Source organism: Nymphaea colorata, chromosome 12 (genome assembly GCF_008831285.2).
Source record: "Nymphaea colorata isolate Beijing-Zhang1983 chromosome 12, ASM883128v2, whole genome shotgun sequence".
Taxonomy (NCBI): domain Eukaryota; kingdom Viridiplantae; phylum Streptophyta; class Magnoliopsida; order Nymphaeales; family Nymphaeaceae; genus Nymphaea; species Nymphaea colorata.
Window position 1 is genome coordinate 20,220,693 of NC_045149.1, and position 26,334 is coordinate 20,247,026.

General features: G+C 40.6%; 3 protein-coding genes and 1 non-coding gene across 9 annotated transcripts; 3 read left to right on the top strand and 1 right to left on the bottom strand.

Annotated features, from left to right (window-relative positions):
• The first annotated feature begins 1,858 nt into the window (after positions 1-1,858).
• LOC116266437 (protoheme IX farnesyltransferase, mitochondrial) lies at positions 1,859-8,413 on the top strand. The gene is made up of 7 exons (XM_031647657.2): positions 1,859-2,277; positions 3,359-3,488; positions 4,572-4,709; positions 4,808-4,941; positions 6,226-6,351; positions 6,457-6,560; positions 7,702-8,413. The coding sequence occupies exons 1-7, from the start codon at positions 1,994-1,996 to the stop codon at positions 8,088-8,090; spliced, it is 1,305 nt and encodes a 434-aa protein (XP_031503517.1). The 5' UTR covers positions 1,859-1,993; the 3' UTR covers positions 8,091-8,413.
• A 757-nt stretch (positions 8,414-9,170) lies between these two features.
• LOC116265394 (uncharacterized) lies at positions 9,171-10,667 on the top strand. Its single transcript, XM_031645974.2, has one exon. It carries the CDS (start codon positions 9,420-9,422, stop codon positions 10,515-10,517), a length of 1,098 nt encoding a protein of 365 aa, XP_031501834.1. The 5' UTR covers positions 9,171-9,419; the 3' UTR covers positions 10,518-10,667.
• A 1,837-nt stretch (positions 10,668-12,504) lies between these two features.
• Positions 12,505-12,588, top strand: LOC116266496 (small nucleolar RNA snoR14). The gene has a single exon (XR_004175393.1). It is a non-coding gene; the product is annotated as a small nucleolar RNA snoR14 (small nucleolar RNA).
• A 2,752-nt stretch (positions 12,589-15,340) lies between these two features.
• On the bottom strand, positions 15,341-25,665 carry LOC116265371 (type I inositol polyphosphate 5-phosphatase 2). 6 transcript variants are annotated; one of them, XM_050080704.1, is made up of 12 exons: positions 25,622-25,665; positions 24,976-25,198; positions 19,219-19,551; positions 19,035-19,134; positions 18,867-18,941; positions 18,346-18,433; positions 18,136-18,240; positions 17,137-17,965; positions 16,867-17,051; positions 16,336-16,444; positions 15,967-16,115; positions 15,341-15,836 (listed from the first exon to the last, which is right to left on the bottom strand). In XM_050080704.1, the coding sequence occupies exons 3-12, from the start codon at positions 19,246-19,248 to the stop codon at positions 15,566-15,568; spliced, it is 1,941 nt and encodes a 646-aa protein (XP_049936661.1). In that variant the 5' UTR covers positions 19,249-19,551; positions 24,976-25,198; positions 25,622-25,665; the 3' UTR covers positions 15,341-15,565. The 6 variants fall into 6 exon arrangements, with proteins under 6 accessions (XP_049936661.1, XP_031501798.1, XP_049936662.1 ...); XM_031645938.2 differs by having other exon boundaries at positions 24,976-25,650; XM_031645939.2 differs by having other exon boundaries at positions 15,738-15,870; positions 24,976-25,653.
• Positions 25,666-26,334: the final 669 nt, after the last annotated feature.

A 26,334-nucleotide genomic window follows, 5' to 3' on the forward strand; every position in this document is an offset into this window, starting at 1 on the left:
AATGAAACGACTTGTATTTGTTTTATGAATCTACCTTAAAGTTGAAATGGTAAAATACTTCTTATGAACCTTCCTCGATCTTTTATGTCATATTGATATATTTACAAAATAATTATTTATTGTTTTATCTGTCAATAAAGCCTTAACACACACACATATATATATATATATATAAACAAGTCGCATGGAGTGCATGTGTAGCACATGGAGTCCCTCTATTTAATATAACTAAATCTCAGTTAAAAAATCAAATAATAATAAATTTCCCTTGCCAAGTATGACTGTTTTTAACCATAATTAACCATCAAGGCTGGTTTTGCAGGTAAAACAAAAAAAAAATCATGTGGTCAGATTTTATTGTATTGAAGCTTGTATGAAACCTAAATACCAAAATGGTCTCGAGTTTTGATGGGTATAAGGTGCGAAGACAATTCACTTATGCACAACGCGGCCCGTCAAAACACGCTGGAAGACCCTCCCGTAGTATTTCGATGCCTTTACCATGTACTTGTGTTGTTGATAGCTTGCGGTGATCAACCAAAAATAAATAAAAAATAAAGTATACTTTTTTTCTTTAATTCTCTTGGGCCTTATGCATCTGCAATTTGTTTTATTCAAATTTCATACATTTGTCCACATGATCCAATGTTTGAAGGAAACTGAATGTTGAATTGGTGATGAAACACAACTTGGATTGTTGCAGGAATGTTCGCTGGCGTTAATAAGGTCATGTCCAAATAATTTGTTACATTGTTTATTCGTGTCAAACCTACAGTGCATGCATATTTTCAGTCACGATTTAAATTATGGCAAACGTGACCTCAAAATCCTTTACTCGACAAGTTATAGATGTCATTCCATCGTGGAATAATAGCGCGTTAGATATGGTATGTTTAGATTTGTGACAGTGCTGGGATCTCATTCTTTGTCATTTTTTGTTGTACCAAATACGGCAATTTTTTCAAACAGTTAAAGACGAATATTTAGAATCAGACACAACATGAATGATTAACATTTAAATGTTTAGGATCCATAATCAATTGCACGTAGATCTCATGACTTTGGAATTATACATGTATATGCATAATCAATGTTATAGATGATTAAAATTTAAAAGATTGCTACTAAAATAACTACAATTCATCGCTAAAACCACCATAAACAAATGCTAACACAAAAGTAGTGGCTGTTTTTTAGTGACAAATATAGGGATGTCAATATATATGATTTAGATACATGATATTTGTCAAACCATTTTACAAAAATCAAGTATGTAAAAAATATAACACCCGATGAAGGCATTAGATCAGATTCGAATATAAGAAATGACAAGCAATTGGATTCATAATACTTAGATACCCGATCAGACTTAGATTTGAATTCATATTGAATTTAATTTTAAACAAATATCTTATACCCAATGCCCTTACATGTCGAAAGTGGTCAGATTTGGTTTAAAAATTGGATTTGAATTTAGATGTAAATCTAAAAATTAGATTCCGATTATGGAACCATATTTAGTATTTTATTTGGATTCACATGTATATATTTTTATTCATATTCACATACAAAAATGTGAACATAAAAGTAAAGCAGACACAATTAAAAGCACATCTAATTCGAATTCAATATATAGACATATTTGAATAAATTTTAAATTCTAACACTCAACAACATGCAGCATCCATGAGATTGAATCGACGACACGGAGAAATTGATATCCGCCCGCCACATTTGTTGCCGGATAAGGCTGATAAAAGATGATCCGTCCTAATCCGAACCAAACCGAGACGACCCATGCTCAGCGTATCGCAAGCGCACACGACCAACTTGAGATTAAACAAACATTTTCCGGGTGCACGGAGGAACCAAACTTGAGGACGTCTTCGTCTTCGGAGAGACTTTCCCTGTTTGTCCTCCCTCTTTCCTTCTCTCTGTTCGGGAGTGGTAGAAACTCTTCCCGGGGAAGGCGTTCCCCCCCACCCATGTGACCATGTTCAGGAACGCCACGCGCCTCTCCCCGGGTTCCTTCCACCGGATATTTCCTCGCTTCGCCATCGAACCCGCCGCCAACTCGCCGTCCTCGCCGCTCATTCATGGCAGTCTCCACCACCGGGCGGCCGTGTCGCTTCCACGGCCGAGAGGAATCGCGTCCAATCCTTCGTCAGTGGAGATAGGGATCGCAGGAGGGTCGGAGATCGGGAGGGTGGGGGGTCCACTTTCGGCGCTGCATCACTACGGCCGCTGCTACTGGGAGCTCTCTAAGGCCCGGCTTAGGTCAGGCGATTGTGTGTGTGTGTGTGTGTGTGTGTTTTTTTTTTGTTTGGAATTCGAAACTCCATTGTTCTCGTTGTTTTTGTGTTTCCATTGTACAAATTTTGCCTCATAAAGCAAGTTAGACGAGTTTTCCCATCTCCCATAAAATTGCCATCTTGTGGGAACTGTACCAGGCTACCAGCTGATAAATAATTTCGTTTTTTTCTTTTCTCTTGGCTGTTTAGTATCCCCTTGCTTGCTGGTTTTGAGTTCGCATATGTGGGAGTTGATCGGATATATTTTCCTCGTCGCTTATTTCTTTATTCGCTTGTTGCTCCAGTGATTCAAATCGTGAATTTGAGGTTTAGGTTTATCTATTGAACGAAGAAAGAGCTTTACTCTGCGTGGAGGGACTGGTGGTCACCATTTTGATTGCAGAACTTTAGTTGGTAGTTGTTTTGAGTTCGTCAATGCTAAAATCCACTAGAAGCTAATCGTGAGTATGCATCGGAGGTTGGTACTTATGGGGATTTATGATTGCTGTCCGATGACTGATCTACCTGAAGAAGAAATTTAGAATTCATTGCTAACGGCTAGTTTGAAGTATGTAATTATAGCTTAGAATATGCCTTTCTTCACGACCATACGGGGCCGGAGGGAGATTGCAGTAGGCCAGAATCATCAGTATTTTCTTTAAGCCGTTATCCCAGATTCCCACAAGCACGACATATTGACGTGCAGCTTCTGAGTCTAGGAAGTGGTGCTTTAAATGGGTGATGCATTGTGAAAACCGCATCCGCAGGGACTGATTGATATAATACTGGACATGACATCGGAAGGGAAGTACATGTAGGATACCTATTTGTCGCATAACTAAATAAGTTTTCGACCATGTTTTATGACCTGTGTACTATATTAAAGGGCATAATGACATAATAGTAGGGGTCATTTCTTAAACTGTACATAATTTAGTTTGTACTGGCTTGCTAAATGTCTCGTTTAAATTAATATACCCGTTATTTATAGTTCTTGATGGTTTTGATTGTATGTATATGTGCATTCGTTTCACACAAATTACATACTGAAACCTCATTTTATCCAGCATGCTTGTAGTAGCTACTTCTGGAGCCGGTTATGTCCTTGGCAGCGGCACTACAATTGATTTTGCTGGATTATGCTGGACATGTGCTGGTACAATGATGGTTTCTGCTGCTGCGAACTCCCTAAATCAGGTATTGCTCCTACCGACAGTTTAGTAGTTTGCATAAATTTTGTGGCATGAAATCTTCTTGAAACAAAGAAAAAAAGTGTTTAAGGACAAAAGAAAAGAATACTAATAGTAGCATACATCATGTTTCTGTGTACATTCTTTAATATCCCAGCAAACGCATACTGCACTATTTTCCCACGTTATGCAACTCCATTCTGCACCATATAAATTATGCCTTTTGGCATACTTCCTGCACAGTTGCATTGCCATCAATATGCCATTTGTATATCAGCTACCATTTCTGCCAACTGCTATTACTTCGTCACTATTTTACAATTTATATGATGATGCCAATGCTGCATGCATGCTATCACATGCTTTTATATAGTAAAGTAAACAACATTACGATGTTGCTATCCTAATGAGTGAATGTCCTTCATTTATATTCCTCACATGCAAACCATTTTAGGATTGTACCAGTGTCAAACAAACTGATAAAGTGTTGCAAAATGTTTGCTTTTAAGTGTGTCTATTAGCAAAATCATCTTAATTATTTTGTCAGAAAAATGAAAATCAGGACAAATTTTAGCCATTTTCTTTATCAAAGAAGTAAGCAGCTTGGGTTTTTGACAGATCTGTATGTGCTTATGGACATTTTAGTTTTCTCTGGGTGGCTTCCATCAATGTCATGTCAAGGCCAGTTTAACTGTTAGGCTTGTGGGGTCATAATACTCACTAGCACTAACTTCTACTTGACTCCTTTGAAGCTTTGAACTCCGATAGTTGCTTTGATGTTGGACAGAGCACACAAGCTACCTGACCAAAGTATGAAAGCTTATAACAATTGTTCTTATAAGTGTGTGTTATGTTTTGGCATGTGTTGGCTGTGGTCAACTTCTGCTACAATTTGGATATCGATGCATACATTTTTTAAACTATCTGTCCATAGTTTGGGCATATTGTTAGCATTGCCCTTCTATTATTGTGACTTGACAATAACATTGTCTACTTGGATAAGTTTTTGAGGTATCTATACTTTTGCACTTATTGTTATCATTGGTTGTGCGATAATTGTGAATTGACAATATATTGTCTATTTGGATAGGTTTTTGAGGTATCTAATGATGCTAAGATGAAAAGAACCATGCGAAGACCTTTACCTTCTGGGCGTCTTAGTGTTCCTCACGCGGTCATGTGGGCATCTTCTGTTGGACTTGCGGGCACTACTTTATTGGCATGGAAGGTTTCTAATCATCTAACCAACTTTTTGGATTTTTAGGATATTTTTTGGATATTTTATTTGAACATCCTTATGAAGTTTCTTTATCAAGATTTGTGCAGGCTAATGCTTTGGCGGCAGGATTGGCAGCTTCAAATCTTGTACTTTATGCTTTTGTTTATACTCCTTTGAAGCAATTACATCCAGTAAATACATGGGTTGGAGCAATTGTTGGAGCCATCCCCCCACTCATTGGGTAAATACTTTGTTTTTTTGTCTTTTGCTGCATATTTCATACTAGATGTCAAGATTGCATATTGGTTTTTGGGACTCTGTTGGTATATTTTAGCATGCCACATGAAGCTGAATTTAGCCTTGAGTGGATGTGTCTTTATCTTGCCATTAGCACATAATCAATTTGATGCATTTAGGCTCGGTTTGGGTGGTTCACATGCTTAGTTGTTAAGGCGTGGACTACTCCATGCCTAGGCGTGAGTCCACACCCGCTGCCTAAGTCCATCACTTGGGCAACAAGTGTTAGACTGGTGCCTAGTCTGGACTAGGTGCTAGCACGCCTAGTCCATGGGAAGGTGAAAAGTCACCGTCCCTTCAACTAAGTCCTGTAATTTTATTGTACACTGCTCTACTGTATATACTTATATTATATGCAGTTGTATTATATAATTTCTATTCTTTAAGTAAAGTTTGCTGTAAGATAATTACATATTCTATATCAACTCATCAAGTGGAAGTTCCAACCACACGTTAAGTACATGTTCTATAAAACCAATGAATTTCTGTATATATTTTATGTGCTCTGAAACATATTTTGTGGAACCTATGCCAGCCTTCTTACCCATGTTAAAACCTAGGTTTATGGTAAAAAGACCACCAGTTTCTCATGTGTAGTGCATGTCTAGTAATCAGAGAAATGCGAGCAGCGCTCACTGCAACCTGAATACAAATTTATTTTCTCATGTGTGAGGGTATTTTGTGTATTACATGTATATTATATGTACAATCTGTTGTAAACTCGTAATGTATATTATATGTACTGGTTTGATATGATTTGTATGTAAACAAGAATTGACGTGTTTTCTTTTGTGTATCAAACTAAGCTATCAGCTAGAACAGAACAGCACAGTTTTCCAGTATGTAAACAAGCTGGAAATGTACTGTTAATCTGTCATGTAAACAAGAACAGAACAGTTTTTCAAGTTTTACTTGGAATAGAAGCTTACAGTTCAGTCAGTCAGTATATTTTATTATGTAATGCTTAACGTAACTAAAAAAACCAAGAAAAAAAGGTCGCCTTTTTTGCCTAGGCGCTAGGTTCTGCCTGGGCGCCTTGACAACTAAGTTACTCGAGAACAATAATGAAAACGTTGAATATACCTTATTGTCTGGTTTCATGTCATTGTTTATTGTGCTTCATGTCTTCTATGTAACATGTTGAGCTGATCTTTTTCTTGTTTCTTACTATTTTAAATTCTACATATTTCTTTTTCATGTGCTAAAAATGTATACTGTGATGTCTCAGGTGGGTAGCAGCATCAGGGGATATTACACCTGGGGGGATGATTCTTCCTGCTGCATTGTACTTTTGGCAGATACCACATTTTATGGCTCTTGCCTATTTGTGTCGAAATGATTATGTTGCTGGAGGGTGTGTTTTAGTCTTTTAGATCTATAACATGGTATTTTGGCTGATTCATTTAAAATGAAACTGGTTTGTTCTTATTACTCTGTTTGTCCCTTTGTTTGTTTACAGGTTCCGAATGTTCTCCTTTTCTGATGCCTCTGGAGAACGAACAGCATTGGTGGCTTTGCGCAATTGCCTGTATCTGCTTCCAATGGGGTACTTTGCATATGACTGTAAGTCCTGGCTTAGACATCAGTAAAGTTCAAAGTTATTTAATGAAGTCGTGCCCGTGCATACTTCTTTTGTGGTCCATCATCTTCTTCTTAGACATTTTACTTATAAAAGGTTGTGGTTTATCTGTTCTGTGGTTATTCTGTAATTAGTTTAACCAATTGTCACCAGTATCACTCTTGGGTATTTTGGCAAGGTCTTTTAGGAGGCTTTTAAGTTTTCTTTTCCATGGGAAAACTTCGAGTATTCAGAAAATTAGAAAATGTATAGAGAAGTTTTGAAATTATGAGTTTTTTTTTACTGATTTTCTTATAAAAATATTGACAAAATTCAAAATCGTTTTTAAAAGTTCAAAGGAAAGAAAAAGGGAAAAACATACAATTAAAGTACACATAAAAGTGGTTCATGTTGAACAAAAAATATCACTATACATATATGTGTGTGTGTGTGTGTGGTCATATTTTGGACATATCGCCATATTTTCTGGATACAAACACATTTTTTTTGGTAATAGCAGTATTTCCAAAATACCACTGATACATGCTGCAATGGTTTAACTGAAAAATATGTATACACCATGCATGTCTAAATTGCTTGAGGAGTGGACATCTCTGAAAATTCACCAATATTGATGATTCTTGTAACTGGTCATATCTAAAACTGTTCTAAGAGGATGCTGGTGCCTCTTTTTAGTCAAACAGACTAACCAATAACCATAGACCTTGTCCTTGGTTCTGCTAGTAAACGTAGGTCCTCCTTGTCTTTTATAATCCTTCATTGTTTGGTTTGGCGGACTTCTTTTCATGTTGCCATTCCATGAATTTTTTAGAGTTTGGAATTTCTTATGCCGTGCATTTGTTTCTGCTACTGTCCTAGGCTGTCCGCAGAAACTGGAAATGTTACACTTTAAATAACCATACCTTGCTGTTGGAAACTAAATAAACTTTCAAATTTGTGCGTCTTTGAACTGTCAACCTGGAAGCTGTCCACTCAGAAGTGACCTTGAACAACCCGAATCAAACTGTTATCTTTATGGGGAGTTCTTTTATACTGAAGTGGGCATTCTGCTTTCGTATATGCATCAATGGATAGTTTGGATGTTTTCAACATCAAATTTCTGCCTAAAGCATCGAGTTTGTTGCAGGGGGATGACTTCAGGATGGTTCTGTCTTGAGTCAACACTTCTTACGTCATTCATATCTGCTGCTGCCTTGTCATTTTACCTTAATCGCACCACAAAGAATGCAAGAAGGATGTTTCATGCGAGCCTTCTCTACCTTCCAGTATTTATGGCAGGATTTCTTTTCCATCGCTTGCCAAAGTTGGAGGAGGACACTATGACAGCTGAGACCAGAGGGCTTGCGGAGTCCCCTTCAGTGGGTGTGTGTGTGGAGGAGAAGCATGACACAGAGAATAAAACGAAGCCATTGAAACATCCACTTTCTGCTCAAGCACGTTCTCCTGTTGCTCATGCCTCAATTGCTCCATTTCCCTTCTTGCCTGCTCCAATATATGCATCCTTAGATTCATGATTTTGCTGACTTCCTGGACATGCCTTTACCATGATAATCAATTTCATTTTCAGCTTAACATGATGCCCTTGTTCTGGTCTTTGAACGACAAATCTTTCAAGTGCGCATGCCAAAAGTGCTTTGATGTGCTTTGCAACTTCTTGACTTTGCTTCCCTTTTCCGGTTGTAAGCTTCCCTTGTTTTCTCTTTCTTGCGATTAGTGTGTTTCATTGTTTTTGTTCCTTCAACTTATTGAGAGAATAAATTATGCATACAGACGGAACAATCTCTCTCTCTTTTGGAATGATGTTTATTTACAAAAGCATGTACATCATTATAGTCAACACCTCTCTCTCTACTGTAGTTCATGAAATTCTCTCGTTCCCCATTCTCTTTTGACATGGGGTGTGTTTGGAAGCCAAGGATCTTAAATTCATTGATAGACGTGACCGACTTTGTGGCGACTGGCGACCGATTCTTGGTGAAAATTCAAGTTCTCAAAAATCCTATGGGCTTGTCGTCGGGTTTGTGATAATAACGCCTCGTAGAAATGTTCCCTTCGGAAGTCGGGTTGTATTTTCTCTCGGAGTTAAGGACAGCAATTTTTAAGGATCTAGCAATCATACTATCAGATCAAGTAAACATTTCATGCATTTATTCCCATTTTGGTGGATCCAATATCCATTCATAGATATCGGACCCTTCACTATACACTACTTGGTTGGATTTTGGTTCAGCAAGACTCTTGGCTGGCCGAAGTAGTAGGTCGTCCTTGGAATATACGGCCGTGTTGGTAAGCCTGGGCACCAGGCCGTCGTCGGCTAAAAAAAGGAACTTAGAAAAAAAAGTAAGTTAGGTCGGATAGGTCTGATAAGTTAGTGGGCTTGATAATGACTTTTTTAAATTTTTTGTATTAATATATATATATATATATAATAATTTATTATATTTATATAAATTTTTTTATTTAAAAATATAATTTTAAATTTTATTGGGCCAGGTTCGAGTTCAGGTTTTTTCGGGCTGGCCGGCCAAAAAATGCAGAGACGTATGGGGCCACCGCTCGGTTTCAATTGATCTCCAGGTGTGTCTTGGAGATTGTTGCAAGAATAGAAGACTATTTAGGTAAACATGTAAACCGATCTTATCCTCGTCCAAGGACTCGTTGAGCCAACCGCCATTTTCCAGCGAGGTCTGGCGAAGGACTCGTTGAGCCAACCGCCATTTTCCAGCGAGGTCTGACGAAGAAGGAGCCCATTTTTCCCGCAAGAGGGAACCACAGCTCGATTTTTCCTGGCCAGTTGCCGGAGATTTCGATTCGCCGACGTCGAGGAGGGAACGCGAGAGAGGATGAAAGCTTCACTGAAGCTGCGTGAAGACCGGACTCCTCTCCTCAGGGCGAAGTTTCCAGTAGGAATCTTAGGGTTTCCATTCGTTTCTGGAATTACAGGTGGGGACCCCGGCGATTTGTCGTTCAGCCTCCAGACGGCTTGGATCCCCGGCCTCTCTTTGAAGGTTTCCTACAGACCTAACGATGCGCACAGACCCTTCGTCTTCGCGGTGAAGTCCGGAATCGGACATTCGAGCTCGCCGGAGAGGTCTCCCGTCATGGTGATGGCCGCTGAGTTCAGCCTCCTGAGGAAAGGGGCCCCCTGTTTTTTGCTTCAGATGAAGCCGGAGTTCGGCGACTTCTCAGCGAAGAAGTCGGTTGCGTCTCAGTCCGAAAACCCTAGCCGACTGACTGGAGCCACGGAGATGGAGAGCTCAAGAGCAAATGGCATGTTTGAGGCGTTCGAGAAAGGGTTATCGGAGGAGGTCCCAGTGGAGAAGTTGCTTAAATTCGAGGACGCTCAATCGCAGCCTGCTGCTGCTGCGACGATCCGAGAGTTGTTCTCCGGGACGGCAATCACGGCAAGGACAAGGTTCCCTCTGAGGAAAAACGTCGCGCTGAAGGTCCGGTGGGGGATGCATCTGCCGCCGGATTGGCAGGGCGCCAGCGTTAGATTCCGCGGCAACCTCGTTGGTGCGAACTTCCCATTCTTGACTGTGGACAAGATCAGCATCGAGAATGTGGAACCCACCAGTAGTATTCCGCCATTAAAACCATTGGAGATAGAAGGGAAACCGTCGGAAACGGGCATATCGAAGGTGATGCTCTACACGATGAAAGAGGAGTTGGAAACTCTTCGGAGAGAGAATGGTCTGATCAGAGATAGCATTCAGGAGCTGAAGTCGAGACTTAGGAAAGAGAATGGTGGTAGCCTGCCGTCAATTGAGGTTCATAAAATGGACGATGGGGCAAAGAAGAAAACAGGCGGCGTAGATAATGGTATTCAGGAACGGAAGTCGCCTGCATATTCAGGGAGAACGAGGAACTCGAATGCCCCGTCGGCGGTAGATGTGAGTGAAGAGTTGAAGAAAGCCATCAAAGGTGCCACTGGCGCCTAACCTTTGCCATCTTTCTGCGAAGTTTCAGTGTATATTTCTGCCGATTTACGCTTCTTCTTTACCCACCCATATGCTAATTAAAATGTTGGGACAAACGCTCTCTCTGTATCATAATTGAGGTCAAGGAATTGCATTTTATTCTCGTTGTTACTCTGTATCTGGTATCCTGGAAGGATTTCTTTGTATGATATCACAGTTCACCGGCAACATGTTGCTTTGCTGCTGCTCCCCAAAACAGTAGTTGCTGCATTGGCATTAGATTGTTTAAACCCATCCTGCGTTTATCTTTGAGTTACTTGTAATCGACTTTGCGATGTGCCCCACTGTATTCATGTAATTTGCCATGTCCAAGATGTTCTTGTTTGCCGGAAGCCTCAAGCTGCTGCATAATATCACGAGAATGCGGGGTGTAATATTGGGGGTGTTCATAACCATATACACGTGGGCGCAGGCACTGACGGCATTGGCTGTTTAACCCTTTTGAGCATCCGCAAGATGGGATCCCCAGGTCAGTTTTGGAGGAGGAGACCATTCTTAACAAGAATGTACAGTTACAGCCTACAGGTTGGATGTTAACAACAGGGTGCTTTTACTTTCAATGGATATACTAATAAGTCATGAAAGCAGAAGTAATTTCATTCTACTGTTCACCAAAAAAAGCCAAAACCCTCACTCTTTTCTGCATCTCTTCAAGATACAGATTTGTTTTTGGTGCCTCGAGTTAGGCACCCTTGGACATCCAAGGGTGCTGTTCAAGTTGCATATCAATGCTTTCGTGCTTTAGTTTTGTAGTATAAGAAGTTAATGCTCTGGTGATTTTAAAGAGATTGGCCACTCATTAGCTCCTGTTTTGTCCATTGCGACAACTCCCTCAAGGATTTATATGATAACCTATTGGTGTTTGGAAAACTCCAGGTCAAGCTTGATTAAGGAGACGGTTTCAGGCTAATTTGAAGGCAGATCATCTACCTAGATGATGGCAAAGGCCTCCTCTCCTTGCCCTTGCTTTTACAAATCGGGGCTTGTGTAGGGACAAGGAGTTGGTTTGGTGTAACATTAACTTGATCTTGCATTGACTACCCTATAAAACCCAATACATAGACCCACAATGATCAAACTGACTATGTATGATCAAAGCGCTATGACTACAATAGCTATGGTCGTGATTCTCAATTAGAGTTCAAAGTAGGTTCATTGGTTTCTTTATAGCATCTAGCATAGAGCATGCAATTGAGGTTGAGATTAAACTCTATATGGTCGTATGTCATTAAAAAATATGCTTTTAGACCAATTATAAGTGAGTTGAATTTAATTTTACGACCCGGCCCGTATAGAGCTGGGCTTTTGGTCCAGGTCCACTTCGAGTTCGAGCCAAATTAGGTACGGGTCGAACCGGAGATAGTGGATCCATACCTTGTTCCGTTATCGTCCTTTCTTAAGTTCCAGAGGGTAGCTCCGGTAAATTGGCAGACGAGGGTCAATTAGGTTTCATGACGCTTTTCCATCGATAAAAGGGCATTCCCTTCCCTTTCCTTGTACCTTCTGTCCGCCGCCGACTCTCGCTGTCGAAGTCGTCGTCTGAGTCTCCTCATTTCGCTTCTTCTTCTTCTTCTCCCTCTCTTTCTCTCTTGTTCACATGTTCTTCCTTTCTGTTAGTGTGTGTGTGCGTGGTCATTTGTTTTGAATGTTGGTGTTGCGGTGATGAACTCATTCTCGTGCCAGAAGGGTAGGGACCATTTGGTTTCTCCCTATGTGATGGTTACACAAACCCTCTAAGAAGTTCTGAGCATCTCTCTCTCTCTCTCTCTTTCTCTTTTAATATGTTGTTGTTTTTCTATTTTTGATTGTTTTGGAAATTCTTTTTGTCGTCCCCTTTTTTTCTCTTTGTTGTTTCTGTGTTTTTCTCTCCGGCAGCAATTTCTTCGGGTTTCTTTTATTGGGTGGTGTTTGAGTGTTTTCCTTTTCTTTTCCTTGGGGAGGTTGGAAGGCGAAGTGACGATGAAATTCATGTCTGTCAATCCACTGAGTTTTCCAGTGATGTACATCTTGAATCCTTATAGGTTCTGATCGCCTCCATCACTTCAAACCTCATTTCCTCTCCTTTCTTTTTTCTTCTTCTTCGTCTTTTATCAGTGCCCATACAAGAAGAAACTGTGTTTCACCTTTTGAGATTTAGTTTAGCTCCTTTTTCTTCCCTTTTTTTTCAAGTTTGTAACTTTGGTACTCCGGGTACTTTTTTCCTAAACTGATAGTCTGTATAGCTTAAAAACGCAGCGAAGCCTTAAAGGCTTTCTATCTATGAACTCAATTGGTCATAATTTTAATCACAAACATATAATGTTAAGCCCGAAAAGTACGAAATATGCGCAAGGAAGGGAATCATCTATCGGTTGGCATTTGTGATACTTTTTGCGTAAACCTGAATCGAGGAGGTACATGTTACTGGCTGCTGCTAGCTGAGGGCTGATTCTGTGGTTAAAATCCTCACTCTCACCGTTCGGTTTCCTATTCGTTTTCATCTGATGGTTGGGGGGATAATCTTTAATACATTGTATTTGATAATAAAAAATTATCTACAAGGTGGAGTTCGACTAAAACAATGTCGGGCAAATAGTCCTTCGCCATGTAAATGGTGTCAAAGTTTATAACGAGTTGATCTTTTATTCATTTTATCTGACAGTAAGAAATGGTGTTAAAGATGGAATTCAGATAAAATGTTCATTAGCCTCGGAAATGTGAGTCGATGGAATGAAAATTCTACTGCTATGTATGTTTATGACAAGTTGGTGCAAATTCAGGTTTATAGACCGCGAACCAATCTCTCTTAATCCATCCACTATAAGATTGCGGACAATGTTTATGACAACAAATCCTGGAAAAGATTCAGGGAGGCCAGGGCTAAGAGGTGGGTGAAATTATACATGCAAGATTATATAGCTTGTAATTGATAAGTGGTAATAAGTTGCTTTAAAAAGCCCCAGTCAAGGATGAATTGAACACTTACCACTGCCATTATAAGTTGCCGTTATAAGTATTGAAAGGGAAAAAAACTTTCCGTCCGGTCTCAGTAATGTCACCATGACAAATTTCTATTGTTGCTCCAAGTCAGGACCCGCTCTCACCATGCTTGCTAGCTTGATCTTGTTAATTAAAGCTGTGGTGTAATTTATCTGCTATCAAGTGATTTCAAATTACCATCATTTGCTTTATCTGTTGGAAGACATAACCTGCTGCTAAATTCACTTTGTATTCCACTTATAAATCGAGTGAAAAAACATAAAGTCTACTGTAAAATCTTGAGAAGGGCATGATCTTCCAAGTGATATCAAAGAGTTAACTTGATGAAGCGAGTTTTCGGTTCAAATTTCTGTTAAAAGTCTATATTAACTCAATTACTGTGACAATCTTCATCAACTTTTATATTGGACCAGGCGACAGTCACCACCACCATTCCCCCCATTAGTGGATTCTCATCTTCTCTCTTGAACTCCATCACTATTAGCACCAAGAACAATTATATTGCCTCTCCATGAGCAGACGACTCACACCATCAACATCAGCCATTGTACTGACTGACATAGTAATCACAACTGTCGCCATTAGCATTATCTACAGAGTACAAGGAGTCGAACCCACTTCTTCATATGGGGTTCCAAACAGTTTCTAGTGTGAGATCATCAAAAAAGCAGTCAAGGAAACGGTTTCATGCAACAATTGGAGCCCTTTAAACAATTCGCCTTAGTGCACTATTCATCGATAAACTGGAATGTCAACTGGAGGCAGAGTGTTAGAGGCTCAGGAATGCATGGAGAACATCAGTTTCAATTCCAAGAAGTCAAATTGGAAAAGTCATCTGAAAGATTAAGGTGATACAGAAAAAGGAAGAGAACTTGTGATTCGGGACAATGAAGGAAGCGAGACTGAAAAATGCTGGGAAGCAAATAGAAGAGCGAAAACTAGTGAGGGTAATGGAGGCTTAAAAGATTGAATGAGGTGCGTAGATGAGCACCAACTTTCTTGAAATGATATTTTATAAACCTTACATCGGAACGTGATATCCACCCGAAAAGAAAACATTTTTTCTTTTCTTATTGTTTGCCTCGAACTGTTGATTATCTAAGTTGCTTCTCTTACATATAAAGTTCCTGTTATATGCAGATTCTAAATGCCGAAGTTTGCACTTGTAAATATCCTGCATCATACTGCTACAGTCTCGAAAACCATGCCATGGAAAAATTTGATGGAAATTACTTTGTATAATCCAAGACAAAGATATCCAAGGGACAGGAGATTAGAACCTCATGACTGGGGTTGTAATCAGTGGCGGAGCCAAAATTTTTATCCGTGGGGCACTTATGTAGGTGACACAATTTTGGTGTGGACACTACATATAAATTTAGATTCATAACAATATAAATTAACACATTATAATGAATTTTTTGATGAGCTGGTGTGGGCAGTACCCCACCCCAACCAACAAGTAGCTCCGCTACTGGTTGTAATTCAAATAGATCCCTGCAGCCTAGACCAGAAGCGCTCTGTACAGTGCACACCTAGCTATGTAGTTTACTGGTTTAGCATCATCGCGACTAAGTTGAAGGAGGATTAGATTGCGCAGCCTTTGTCACAACTCACAAGGCTGAATGGTTGGGTGTGCGAGGGGCATCGAAGGAGGGATAACCAAATGCAAAGCGGCCTTCCTTATGATCGGAAATAATCCTTGCAACCTAAACAATCAGGAAAATTGGCAACCATATTTTCATTTTCATGCCCCCCCCCCACCTCCCTTTGGAACTATGATACAGCCATGGGAAATGGAACTTCTCTTATGTATTGCAGAAATTAGTCCGCACCTCAACAATGAGATATGGTGACTCGAGCTAGAAAAACAGCAAGCACCATATCTATACAATGTTCACAAAATTTGAAGTATTAGATCTTACAAATAGAGGTAGAGAAAAAAAGGATTAATTATCTGAATCCAGATTTTTAAACTTAGATGTAACGAAGGAAAAACCGAACAAATAACAGGCTCTCCGGAAGATTCACTAGCTTACTCCATTGTGCATTTTAGACAAGGAGCTGCCCTGCACCAATGAGACTGGATACCGGTCATTGTCAATATCTTCGGCGAAGCCATCTTCAGTATAAACGCCTGCATTAGTTACACTAAGTACCCTTTCAAGCCTCCGACGGTTAAAAACTTCGACCTCCACCAGGAAGGTGGAACTAACAGGACGATGGTCGGAAAGCCTGAGCTCGGCTCTGGAATAAGAAAGTTGTTTGATTCCCTTCCCGAAAAAAAGTATGCGGTCGCACCTAACCAGAGCAGCATACAGCAACCAGTGAGCCCCTAATATGTAAGGTGGTAGCTACCACCAAGACGATCAGCAGGGGGGTGGAGAGAGAGACAGAGAGAAAGATGTATGATAAGTCTTAAGAGTAGTACCATGCTGGAGATCGACGCTTCTCCCCTTCCCTCGCAGTCTCACCAGCATATCTGTCTGAGTTGAATTCGTATTTGTATGTGGGAGCGAAATCTATCGTGCCCTCTTTCCATCCACCAAATACACGACCTTTCCGAAACTCTCTGCATAGCTGCACGAGACTGCTTTTATTAATAACTACCAAGTATCAAGAAACCTCCCAGAGAAGCCCAGAAAAGAAACCTTCAAGGGCATGGGGCTTGTCTGCGGTCAGTCCGCCATGGCGCCATTAAGAAGGAATCCCCCCGGCATTTCCTGATTTTGACAGTTATTTGGTCCTCAAGGTCTAGTTTTTATAATTAATGTCGTGGCAACAGGCACTAGAATCTCACCTGGTCACGATCGATGAGCTCATCCCATCGTCCCTTGGCAACAAGGCTCCTTACTTCCATATCATCCATATTAAGGCGATAATTTAGATCCCCAAACCAAAAGATTTGACTGCAAAATTTGGGTAGCCGAAGAACAGAACAATGGCAGGTCAGGAAGGATATTTACGAAGCAAACCAACGATTCAAATTCTCAGGAGCAATATTAACACCTCAATTTTTTCCTTTTGAACTCTGGCGATTGGAACTCCGACTGGATGAAAGCAACGTATACGACACTTTGGGACAGCGGAGAGACTTTCTCAGCGGGTAAGGGTGCGGTTTACCCAGCGGCTTTATGTCGAAGAACTGGAACAGGTTAACATACACTACCGAAGTCGGCAATCTAATACCTCTAGAATACTGAAAGGCTTCCTATCTTCGATTTGGGCTCATGTTCATGCGTGTTTGGCCCCACAAATTAACATGCAAATTCTTGGGCCGTACGTGAATCCAAAAGTATAGAAAATGAAAAAGAAAAGCGCAATTTCTTACTCGTGAGAAGGGATCGTTTGTGGCTGATTGTCATCAATTGCACATGAGAAGCGCGTACGTCGCAGGATCTCATGCACATCAGAATTGCGGCGCTCCTCATCACCATCCTTTTGGCCGGACGTCAGATGCGAACAAACAAAGCACAGTCTCGAATGGTATAGAGACAAGCTGACCGAAATAGATCCCTGAAATTCACACATCATAGAAGTGATTAGTGACGAAGATGGCCGTGAATCACCAACATGATGGTGAGACAAATGCATATGAAACCTTGTTGCCCATGTAACCCATCAAGCCAACTCCCACCGGAGAAACCTTCAGGTTGTTTATGTGTCTTCTAAGTCTCCGGCGGACCCAAATGGAGATGTATATCCCCACCATCTGCTTACTGACTATCCGGACATATCTGGCACGACTTTTTCTGCAAACCTGTTCAGTTGTCACACTAGACGGATTCTCCTCCAAGTTGGAGTGATCAGTGTCATCATCACTATCAGTTAAGATATCAGAAGAAACTTTTGATAGATTGCTCGCCGGAGCAACTGAGTTCTCATCCTCCACAGGCCAGATCAATCCAAGGTTTCCTGAGCTGTGGAACACCCTTTTCAACTTGCCGTGGTATTCCGAACCTCGAGAAGGTAAATCAAGTTGCCTTTCAACCTTGTGGGAACCCAACCTCCCCGTACTGCTTAAAACTCTTCTTAGTTTCCGAGTTGAGGGACCTTGCACTGCTGCATCTAATGGACGCTCTGGCCAGCAAAACTTATTGTCCCCATCGGGGCCATAAGCGCCTCTCAACTGGAACTTAGCCATGTTTCTCAAGTCCCCAACATTTTGTAGTCCAAAGGGATCAATAGAGTGCACATCACACTTACTGCTTGCGCAATCTACGTCAAGGGTTCCACCATCATCAAGTACATCAGCAGTAGAGGACGCACTCAATACTGGTGAGGGAGGAGCGCTATAGCTTTTACATTTTGTTTGCTCTTGTTGTGTCTGGTTAAGTCTTTTTCGGATGATGGCCTCCCATTTGGGGATTGGGCTACTATCCTCTGCACCTAATACATTCCCAGCATTCAAAGCAACCACCTCCTGAAACCTGCAATAAGAAAGGTTAAGTTCATTGATAATGGACAGGAAACGGGATAAAAAAAAGGTTTTTGTTCTAAATGAATTCGAAGGGTGGCTGACCATGCCAACACCCCTCGGGTATATAAATGAAAGAATGGCAACACTCAGATGTTGCATCAGTTACATTAGATTACTCACCCGATGACATACATATCTGCAGGTTCTTCTATACCAAGCCAGCAATCAATATCAAGGGAATCATGTGGAAGCCTTCCTGCAACATTCCATGTCCCTATAGCAACTCTGCAATATTCCCTAACAGTTAATATACTTTCTGAGACATAAGCAACCAATTCAAGGAATAGGGCTTCGTATTAAATTCAAATCAACATTTGACCGAAGGCAGACCTTATTTCCTTACTACTTATGTATTCAACACGGAGAGTCTCTGATTTTCTCCTCCTCAACCTCCATAGATGGTTTCTCGATGGTGGCCCTGAAAGATACAGGAATATGACACTGGATGGTAAAATTAGAGTATAAAAAGGTATAAATCGAAGCTATGCAGCGTCAAGTCGACTACAGTAAATGTAAACAAAAGAGTCTCATATGTTATAACAAGGTTCCAGTACTCTATGGGTGAACTGAAAGCAAACTAAATATATTTCAAGTAAATCGTACTCAGAGATTTGCAAGTTTTGTAATTCTTCTGAGAAGTACAGTTGATGTAAAAGCTCTTTCCATGGACCTACATTAACCTTTCCTTCCCCCTTCAGGTCCTAGCATCTATACCTACAGAAAAGTCCAGACACATAGAACTAGAAACACGAACAAGCAAGGGGATGATGTTTTCCTTCTCTTGTTTAAAGGTCATGACACCAAGCAAAATGGATAAAGCGGCAATCTTGCCAACAGAGCTAATCGATTACCTGATTCTCGGTTTCTTGGTACAGCTTGGTTTCTCTTCATTGTCCCAACTAGATCCCTTTCCAGGTCGCTTCCATCTTGGGATAAGCGCGACAGAAATTTTAGAACCAATAATATTTAAAGCTGAACAATAAAAATTGAGACCACTAATTAGCGGGAAATTAGCATACCACCATCTTCACTCTCAGTATCGATCTCGTCCTCACTGAAGTCATTCACCTTAGGCTTAACATTAAACCACTTCTTCATCACAATTGATGGCCAAAAGGGCTGCAGACAAAAGAAAACTAGCATTAAGTGTTGGAACAAAAAACCAGCCAGAACAGGTCCCTTTTGGATACTGCGGTCTTGTACCTCTGAACGCTTTGCTGTACGAGTTCTCATTGGAGGTGGTGACAGAGAATCAAGTCTGAGGAGCCAGTTAAAGCAGGACTTCGCAAAGAGCCCAAGCTCAGGAAAGAGGCTGAGGAATGGCTATGAAAAGCAAAGACAGACTTCTCTTGAAACAGAAACAATATGGTAACACAGCAGCCAGATGATCCTTACATAGAGACAGATGAAGGAACCATGCTGCTTCAATTAAACGCAAGCTAGTTGGACTGGGGTTTCCAAGAAGGAATTGGGTGGCAAGATGCCATATTTATAACAGGACCAAGGAAAGGTTGAATATGGGACGAGAATGCACACCTGTACAGAAAAATGCATGGTCATTAACAGACCGACGTGGGGAATGACGTTAAATGCTCAGATATGAGACGAGCAGTCCCGGCGCACAGAATTGTTTTCAGAGTCAAACCCATTTAACTATGTATGATATTTTGCATCTATTTTTTCTTTTCAATGTTCAAAGAAAGATCACGTGGCAATGTGTAATTGGCTACTTAAGAGTTAAACGGGTTTAGTTATTGTGAGCTGATGAAGGAACAAAAGCGGAGAAATTCAGTCAAACGTCACATGCAAGGCCTTAAACAATAATTCAGAGTCACAAGATTAATCTCGTCATAAGAACTAGGAAAGTGGTCTTGAAAGAGTAAGTTACAATTCAAAGACGATTGTGCCGAAGCACTTCTATGTCAAAAAGCTAGAACGTTATGTTCTTTCATGCTATACATAGGCAAATGGAATTGTTCAATGTAGGCTATATGAAGTTTATTGTCATTGGTCCTCTAACCACCCGAAAAGCATATTCTCTTGGTAACAATCTGAACTGTATTTTTATTCAAATGCAGGGTCGCATGATCTTTCATCCCTTGAAATGAAACCTGCAGAAATTTGGTTGATAAATGTGAAATAAGAATTAAATCCTGCCACTCGTCTCTTTTACTCCCGGTCGTGCTTGGGTTCATATTACCAGGTCCACACAGAAGTACTTTCATGGGATAGACCTTAAAAATGTTTATGCATGCGGTAGTGATATTCTTCACTTCCGGTGGACAATTAGTCCCACCAAATCGTTCCATGAAAGGGAGAGAGACAAAAAACCACCGAACAGAAAATACCAATGCATATGGAAAATGAAGCTCCAAAGAAAGTATCGCTCGTCGACAGAAAAAACCCAAAGCAGAAGAGCAAAACAGAAGAGCAAAATCAGAGAAAAGGTGGAAAGGAATCGAGACCACACGGTTATGGGCGAAGAAAAGGAACACCTTCTAGCTGTCATACTCAAAGCCCAACAGAGGGCAGGAACTTTGCCACCCACATCTTCTCATATATGTCTAAAGTGGATGCGCAATCGCGGTCTTGGTAAAGGGTCCACAGACATTGTCGCTTGAATTTCTTTTCCCGATCACCAGGCACTGTCACTTGAAAGATCAAACAGGCGTGGTCATCAAGAGGAGATGCAAGATTACGCTAATGAAAAAAGATCTGCTGTTTTTAGTCAAAAAAAGGAAAAGCTCGAAAGCAGTACGAGCTTGACGCGGCTGTCCAGGAGTACCAAAAGTCCACCAGAATGCCAATTAGCTTTCTCCACGTGTGTATACCATCCCATGCATCTAGAGATTTCTTCTGGCGTTGGAGGCCGAAGGCAGTCAAAAGCAAACCCCAAAGCTATTCCTTCCTCTCATCCTTGACAGAGATTTTCCTTTTGGTTTGCAGCACAGGTACTGAAGAAGGATTAGGTGCAATCATTTGTCCCGGTAGACTCTAGAACTAATTTTCAAACTCACTTATTTTAGTCTGACAAACATGGTCTGGTTTTCTTCTTTTAATCTTACAAATATGAACTGCCTGGTTCAAAGCCGAAATTCAATTCTTAGTTCGGCTTGAGATTTTATCAGGATAAAACTTTAATAAACAAAGAGAGAGTTTGTGAATTGTGTTGAGTTGAAGACCATAAAATTAAGTACCATCCCTCTCTAAATTTTCCATTGTCTCGGTAAGGTACTTGGTCCAGACTCGCGCAAGATTGTGGTTTCGTAAAAGTCATCAAAGGACTATTCAAAGTTAGAATTTCAGTTATGCCTCTGCGTAAACTAATGCAAGCTTGCATATGAAGTTTCTTTTAACCATGTAATAACATTTGTATAATTAAAATTTTAAAACAATTTAATTAATAGATTTCTGAGACACTGTTTAACAGAGGCTGCGATTACGTTGTACCTGATCTGTTCAGATAATCCCTCTCTTGAACGCGTCAACAGCAGTGAACGCACGTGAGAGAGAAAGGGAGAGAAGAGAGGGGGAGAATATCTACAAAGGCAATTCATAATCAAAAGAAATGGTGACCACGAAGATTGCTTAGAAGCGACAATCAGGAAATGGTCGGGGGAATGGCAGTGTGAACGATGGCCATGGGCCACGCAGCGCATTAACGCCCCCGTAGATCTTCCGTTGGTGAGTATCCGCTGGTTTGAAGTTGACAGAAAGGAAGGGAGATGTCGATCAGAAGCGAACTGAAGCGGGAGGAGATGGAGAATCGTTGCACTGCAATCCATTCGACAAACTTGGGTTCTTCCAGGAAGCTGAGTACTTCACCAGGGGCGTGGTGGTTTCCTCTCCTTTATAGCAAGATCTAATGACGTCGACCAAAATTTAAAGGGGATGAATCTTTGCGGACTCTTCCTTCTCCACTTGCGAAAGGGGAACAAAAAGTGCACAGGGATGATTGCTCTTTAAATAAACAAATCATGTCGTGTTTGGCCAAAGGAAAATCAATGGTGATGTTTTTCTGGCTCCCCGGCAGGTCTAGCTCTAGAGGTTAAATAATCCTTTCGAAGCATCGGCTCATCTCAGTAAGACAGTGGCTCTCACGAATGTGTACTCTGTACAACGTTAAGGGAAGAAGAGAGAAAGAGAGAGAAGCCAAAATCAAAATGTGATATCAGTGACCTCAAGAATCAAAACGCCGGCCAACTTGTTTGATGAGTTACACCTAAGCTGTTTAAAAAATAAGAATGGCCGGTTTCTGAGATAAGCTACGGCAGTGGATGATGGAAGTGCATATTGAGATTTTGTCAATGAAAGCGATATGTCTTCCAATATTATAGAGTCGACATGTTCAGACATTGATACAGATCTCTCATACATTTTTTTGCGTCCTAGGAGCGAAAGTAAACTTAGTGAGCAAATCTGTTTGTCCACGTAATTGAAGTAAGTGAATGGCTTCTTACTGAGATGGGTACCGGGTGTGGTTTTGGGTGGGGCAATGAACAACCTTTGGAGAACCACAACTTAGTGGGCCTGTCCTCTGCAAGGTGAATACCAACCATCACGCCTTGCGAGGGCAAAAGACCATGGGAAAAGTTGAGATGCAGAGTGGCAAGTCTTGGACTTGACCCAGGCTCTTTACTTCAGCACCCATCACATTTCGCCTCTCAACACCTACTCTCCACCTATGATGGTGAGATGAAGCGAAAGCTGATGGCTGGAATTTGGAAAAGTAGAAAGCAGTTCAAAGCACCACTCATAGAAAGAACGTCTAAGCAAACTTCATTTTATCCGTGCCACCACTTTTTTCAAACTTCTGCTATTGGATAAGTCGGTGAACCGCTTGGCAAAAGGCAAGTTTCCAGCCGTAGTGCCTGATATAGGAATGTTAACAGTGGTTTGAATCAAAGGTCAGATACTCGATCAAGCGGAACCTCTTGGTTCCTGCGTTGAGGAAAACATTTTAGCTCCATTAACTAGTCAGATGTGGTTTCATAGATAACATACGAACTCAAACTTACTCTTATTTATGGGTTTTTTTTTCAGTTTAAACTGCAAACCTCCTCCCAGAAGATATGTTAACTCTAAAACTAGCCAAGGAAATCAGCGGTATTTTGCCGGAGATACAGTTCCGAATGTTAAGATTCGTATTTTGATCTTTTTTCCTTCTTTTGCAACCTCGTGCTCTCTTGATGTTTCACATCTTCCAATGTTCTTTCGTGATGTTTATACATTCTCCATACAGACACCAAATAGAGCTTGCCGTTTACCACCAACGTATTCTTTATTTTCTGGGAAAGTCAGTCGCCCTGCCACGATACCAACTCTTCGGCTACTTTTGTAACAGCTAATCTAGATTCTTCCAGCTTCATAAATAATCGGATTTCTTCTCATTAATGGAGACCAGCTTGCCGAAATGTTTCTATATTTATACTCCATGCCTTGATGCTGTAGAGGGCCTGCTGGTTCTGTTAATGTAACCGACACTTATTGTGGTCATAAGAGGGCCTGCTGGAACTGCACCATCACCAAGTCGAACGCATTTCCTTTTTATTTGGCCAAGCAAGGAAAAAAGCCCATCGTCACCGACCGCACATTGATTGGCCTCCAGTCATGGATTCTTTCACAATTGACAACACATCTTTTCTGTAGATGGTAGAAATAGACCTCCACCTCCACACATTCCCTCGACAAAAGTATGAAAATGAATTCACGTAATTAGTTAATGAAATTCAAATTCACCATGCAATCATGCTTAAGCAATTCAAGCACGAAACAGTTTATGCACGATTCATGTGTAAAGGATTCACATGGGGGACCATGTAAACCTTTTTCACTTTCACATCAAGGACGGACCATTCAGGCTTTTTCTTCTCATTCACAATAGCAACAACGGGAGCCAATGTCTATATTTCTCCTGCATTTGATGATACACACTTGATTCATGAATCTTGGCAAAACAACTTTCACACGCCAACAGACCAACTTGTCATCTTTCTCACAGACCTCAATAACCACAATACTCCAGCCCCTAATATGCATAACTCGCAGGTGTCTTAGTGTATCTATCCTCTTCGAGCTATCCAATACATGGACATTCCTCTCTGTGCTTCCAAGCTTTCCACTCCGCGTTCCTCTTATATTAGATTGGTGGTTCCTTCAAACGCCACATTATTAATTCGGCACTTGATACAGAAGCATCTCGCTCATCACAAATGCTGCTTATCAAACTAACAGCATCCACCAAACCAATAAGCAAGAAGGAAGATGACTGCAATGACTGCACCAAACCTACGTTCAGCCATATTGCTAACAGCACTCCACTGAAGATGGTTATCGTCTGGAGAAAATAAAAAATAATAGAAAAGAAAAACAGTTCCTCCCTACGTTAATCTGTATTTAGAAATATTGGTTTCATATGAAGTTAAGTGTCCTCTTGAAAATGGGAAAGTGCATTAGGCACGAGACTGACGATCGATTCCCACATTTCTTGCTCAGCATGTAGCAGATTTAAGAATAGACGCCCAATTGGAGCAGTCTAATCACAGCGTTCAACAAAAAATTACAACTATCGTTAACATGCACCACTGATTTATTTACAGAATTGTTTTTTACGCTTCCAAGTCATTTTTCTCTAATCGAAGATTCTTCCTAATAACTTTATAGGACTAACCGGGAGCTAAAAGTTTTAATAGGTTACGGTGTATGGACACTCTCCGAAAAATTAAAAAGGGCGCACCCTTTGGTAGACAAACTTAACGAAATTTAACTATTTTCTCTGAACAGGGTGAAGGGAACAGAACACTTGGCAGTTAAATAATGGACATCAGGAGCAGTAAAGGAGAACAGAGAATTGAATTCAGTTTACACACAAAAATAATACAAATAAAACGATAACCGGCAACATGATTCATCGCCCACACAATTAAGGAAACAAGTCAAAAGAACATGATCACTTGTTACCTTCTCCGGGAAAAAGACCTGCTCCAATACGACAAAAACGAGCAGCCTTCTGATTTCAGCATAGATGTCGATGCCCAGGGAAATGTGGCTCCAATTGTCCAGAAACGATCGATGTCGACGGATCTTTCAAAACTGTTGTCATTGCCTTCTCGTGATTGAAATCCTCCTCCATTGTTTGCGTTCAGTCCACCATACATTCTTCCAATCCAATGAAGTAAACCACCTACATTTCCATCTTCCACCATCAAGATTTCTCGGAGGACATCATGATGCATGAAAGAAAACTATTTCAGTTTTCCCACATATGAAAGCAAGCAGAAGATTCAGAAATCTAGTTGACGCAGATACAAAAACGAACTCTCTCGAGGAGCTCGAGAGAAGCAAGGGCTACGGAGTTACGCAAAGTGAATAAATAAAACGGATTTCCAGCAACAGATTGGAAACTAGGCATAAACTCAAAGGAAAAGGACGCATCAGAAAAATAAACAAACGACGATCTGAAAACCGCGAAAGGGAATGACGAAATCACGAAGGTGAAGTAGACACCACCGAAATCTCTGGAATAGAAGCGCTTCCTTATTTTGATTGGAAATCCTTAACGAGTTAACAATTAATTTCTATTCTCAAAGAAGAAGGGAAAACTCACAATCTCTCTGAGGGTATTTTTCATCAATGGAAGATCTCTTGGCGGCTTTTTCCTGAATATGCCGCCTTGGGATTTTCCCGCCTTGTTTTTTAGGAGCTCCAGGAGAGAGTGGATTTCTCTTAGGACGCGCCTTTTGCGATCAATCCCCAAAAGATGCTCAGGTTTTTTAAAATTTTCTGGGATTTCCACACCGTTGTTATGATATTCTTCTAGGAATTGGCAACAACTTTTGGTCTATTTTTCCAACGAAGTCCTTGAATGTTCATTCGTGTAATAAGTGTCGAAACAAGTTTTATAAATTTTACATAGGAAGAACGTAGAGGAGCAGTAATCTTTTTTAAAAAAAAACAGTAAAATGAATCGCTCATGTGCTTGGTACTAGGTCTGACTTGGGCTCGAAAATTGAGTGTTGGGCTGACCCATTAAATTATCGGATAGATCCGAGTTGGCCCGATTCGGTATGATAACTTGTTTTTAATTATTATTTCTATTGTTTTTATATATAATTATATATATATATATTATGATTAAATTATATTTATATATTATTTTATAGTAAAAATATTTTTAAATTTTAATAGAGGAGGCGACCCAATGCCCAACCTTACTCCAATGATATCGGAATTTATGTTTGCATGTGGTAGTTTATAAACTTTAGTGGCGGTGGAGGAATCGAATGGTCCATGATGCTGAGGTGGTGTTATCCGTCGCTG

What these genes read in the sequence shown, in the direction of transcription:
- LOC116265371 (XM_050080704.1), bottom strand. Translation starts at nt 19,248, where the DNA reads ATGAGAACTCGTACAGCAAAGCGTTCAGAG. An exon ending in GCAGATATGTATGTCATCGG is followed by an intron (nt 17,966 to 18,135) that starts GTGAGTAATCTA and finishes TTCTTATTGCAG; the next exon opens with GTTTCAGGAGGTGGTTGCTT. An exon ending in CAAACGATCCCTTCTCACGA is followed by an intron (nt 16,445 to 16,866) that starts GTAAGAAATTGC and finishes CAAATTTTGCAG; the next exon opens with TCAAATCTTTTGGTTTGGGG.
- LOC116265394 (XM_031645974.2), top strand. Translation starts at nt 9,420, where the DNA reads ATGAAAGCTTCACTGAAGCTGCGTGAAGACCGGACTCCTCTCCTCAGG.
- LOC116266437 (XM_031647657.2), top strand. Translation starts at nt 1,994, where the DNA reads ATGTTCAGGAACGCCACGCGCCTCTCCCCGGGTTCCTTCCACCGGATA. An exon ending in CTGCGAACTCCCTAAATCAG is followed by an intron (nt 3,489 to 4,571) that starts GTATTGCTCCTA and finishes CTATTTGGATAG; the next exon opens with GTTTTTGAGGTATCTAATGA. An exon ending in GCCATCCCCCCACTCATTGG is followed by an intron (nt 4,942 to 6,225) that starts GTAAATACTTTG and finishes GTGATGTCTCAG; the next exon opens with GTGGGTAGCAGCATCAGGGG.